Source organism: Sesamum indicum, linkage group LG2 (assembly GCF_000512975.1).
Source record: "Sesamum indicum cultivar Zhongzhi No. 13 linkage group LG2, S_indicum_v1.0, whole genome shotgun sequence".
Classification (NCBI taxonomy): Eukaryota; Viridiplantae; Streptophyta; class Magnoliopsida; order Lamiales; family Pedaliaceae; genus Sesamum; species Sesamum indicum.
Window position 1 is genome coordinate 11,473,016 of NC_026146.1, and position 3,212 is coordinate 11,476,227.

The following is a 3,212-nucleotide window of genomic DNA, read 5'->3' on the forward strand; positions in this document are numbered from 1 at the left end:
AAATTAATTACCTAAGTTATATAAAGATAAGAAAATAAGTTAATATAAATATTTTGATTTAAAAAAAATTAATAAAAATGATTGAGTCCCTATATTATAAATGATTACGATTTGAAAATTATGATAAATCAGTATTTGTATTCGAGACCGAAACATATCTATGCAAAAACTTAATTTTAATTAAGAATTTAGCTGTGATCAAAATATTTACTATGAGTTTTAGTTACATGCAAACACAAAAACTAATGACCGTTGTGTTATTCGGAGTAATTAATAATCACCACAATTTTTTTACTTTTAACTACATAGTTAACTCATATTTCTTCCAGTGTTGCTGCTAAACTGTATGTGGTCAAGAAAAATGACAGTAGACCAACGGAGTCTTAGTTTAATGATTAAAATTAAAATTTTATAGAATAAGATTGAAAAATAAATCAAATTATTAGATATTTAATTTATAATCGATCGATAAAACCTCGTTTTGAGCTCGAATCTTTAAACTTAACACATAACAAACCAAAACTTGAGCACAATCTTTCCTTCCATATGGTGTGAAGTTAATCTCGAGTTCAATTTGCTTAGAGACAGAATAATAAAATATACTTGAAAATATTAAATTGTTCGAGCTTGGTTCATACCCAATCAAATTAATTAAGCTTGTCCAACTTTAAATAGATTATTAATCAAACCAAATTCGAACATATTTTTTCAATCTCGATAATAATTTAAATGAATTTGAACAATATTATAGTGTGCTTGGCTCAATCTATTTACATTCCTTCGTAAACAAATATAAAGTTATAAATTCGAATTCCACACATGTGAATACTTGGTTTACTTTATATGAATTGGTTGTAATCTATTATGTTATGGTCATTTGTAGTTAGAACATTTTTAGGGTTAATTACACTTAAATCCTCCCTAAAAAGCTAAATTTCAATGTTTTTGAAAAAAAAAAAAATGGAATAACACTTTATACCCTTTTAGAAATTCTCAATTTACACCTAAACCCCTTCCATAAGTGTTTGGATGCAGAATGTTGATGTAAGAAAAAAAAATTACATAAATTTAAATTTTGTCCCTTAATTACATTCTCATATATGTATTTTTATAGTAATAAAGAGATAAATATAATATATATATATATATATATAGAGAGAGAGGGGCTGAGGTTAATATCATTTCATTTTTTTTCCTTTATAAGTACACAATTATTACATAAAAATATTAAATGAGAGGTAAAATTGAAAATGTTATCGTCACCATTTTTTCGTCTAAATCCTAACAAAATGGAGTTAGGTGTAAATAGTGAATTTTCAGAAGAAATATCAAAATATTTTTTAAAAAAAATATAATTTTATATTTTTAGAAGAAATATAGGTGCAATTAACCTCTTTGTTTTTGTTGAGGTGTTTGATTGATATATTGATTCAATTATTGTTTTTATCCCAAACAAGGAAAAAAAAAATTACATGAGTAATACCCGTGACATGAAAAAACATGTTATCTACTTATGTTCTCTCATTGCCCCAAAGAACAAACCAAGTAATAAAATCAAAATAAGAATAATGAGACTTTTATTTCCCAATTTCTAAGAAAAAGTAGAAAATATTTATAGAGCTAATTTCCTATAATTACACCCCAAAAATTACACATTGCTAAATATCTATAAGCGGAATTAGTAACATAAAAAAAAATTGGACTAATAAATGTCCGACACATGTTTTTACAATTTATAGATAATAAGAAAGCATGGTAATAACGCGCGTGAATCAAATACGAGTAGTGCACCGTTCTCACCACTTACTGAGTCATACCCGACCCCACTGTCCAGCAACGGGTCTAAACTTTTGGGTCTCTTGCAGACCCGACCCGCTATGACCCGGCAAACCAGCATGGCCCGCCTCCCTCGCCCGCCACCCGCATTCTCATGAGCGCAACCGCTCTCTGAATACGTACACAGAGCCGCACCTTTGCCACCGTACAAAGCCCATGCGCCGCAGCCGGCCTCGTACGCGCCTCCGCCTGATGTCGCGCCGAGGCAGTAGAATCTCAAGACCTCATTCCCGTCTGTAACACACCGCGCGTGGTCTTCACCGCCGTCCGCCGCGTCTGTGGAGCTCACGCGGGATTTGACCATCTCTCGGTACTCCTCAAACCGGGTCAGGGTCCGGATCAGATTCTGGACCTTGAACACCAATTCGACCTGACCCGAAAAGCTATTGTCCCCCCATCTCGTGTGAAAGATTATCTCCACCACATTACGCGAAGGATGGCCTTCGGGGAGCTCCGTGAGCGACGGGAAGAAAGATTCGGCGGTGCTGGACCGGGTTCTGATCGTCGGCAGCTGTTGTTGGCCTGGTTCGGGTTTTCTTGAAACGGGTCGTCTAAACGGCGGCGCTAGGGGCGAGTTGGGTGGCTTTGGCTTCTTGGGTTTTGATTGTTTGGTAGTTTCAACTATATCTTTGAGACTCTGAACGCTGTTTCTGCAGCTGGAGGAATGGGATAAAGAATGGTGGTGGTGGCGGCGGCAGTTCTTAGGGTCTGAGTGGTGGTTGTGATGGCGGTGGTGGTTGTGAACTACGTCGTCTAATGCTTTTGACTTGCATTGCAATGACTTCACCCATCCTGTCGCCATTTTTCTGACGACTAACAAAGACCCCTCAAGCTTTCTCTCTCTCCTCTCTCTCCTCTCTCTCTCTCTCTATATATATTATATATATTGTATTGTGCATGTAAATGCGTATGTATATGCATTAATGTGTATGAATACCAACAATCACATAGTGTGTGATGGGTAGAGCCGTAGAGGTTTTGAGCTGGAACAAAAAGGGGAATGGAGACGACGTGGAGTGATATTAAATGAGAGCAATAGCACTAAAACATGGAATCTCACATACGGATGGAGATTACCAAAACACCCTTCTGGGTGCATGAGAATTACGCACGTGGAGCATGGTAAAGAAACAAGAAAATAATAATGAAGGGCGAAGAAAGGGGAAAGGTTGTAAGAGAAGAATAATTATGGCAATATCTCCTGATGGGCCTACCAAAAATAACATTAATTATTTACAAAGGTAGAAAGAATTGATTAGTTTGTGTTTGGTCCTTTTGATCAACATGTAATTTTGTTAGGGTTTTTTTGGTGAGTTTATGATTATTATAGCCCCCATTATGTACTTGTTTCCTTTGTTGTTGTTAAAAGAATGGCC

At 35.5% G+C, this 3,212-nt stretch overlaps 1 protein-coding gene across 1 annotated transcript; it reads right to left on the reverse strand.

Moving 5' to 3' along the window:
* On the reverse strand, positions 1,561-2,783 carry LOC105155826. Its single transcript, XM_011071797.2, has one exon. It carries the CDS (start codon positions 2,636-2,638, stop codon positions 1,727-1,729), a length of 912 nt encoding a protein of 303 aa, XP_011070099.1. The 5' UTR covers positions 2,639-2,783; the 3' UTR covers positions 1,561-1,726.

Coding starts and splice junctions, on each gene's coding strand:
- LOC105155826 (XM_011071797.2), bottom strand. CDS start 2,638: ATGGCGACAGGATGGGTGAAGTCATTGCAATGCAAGTCAAAAGCATTA.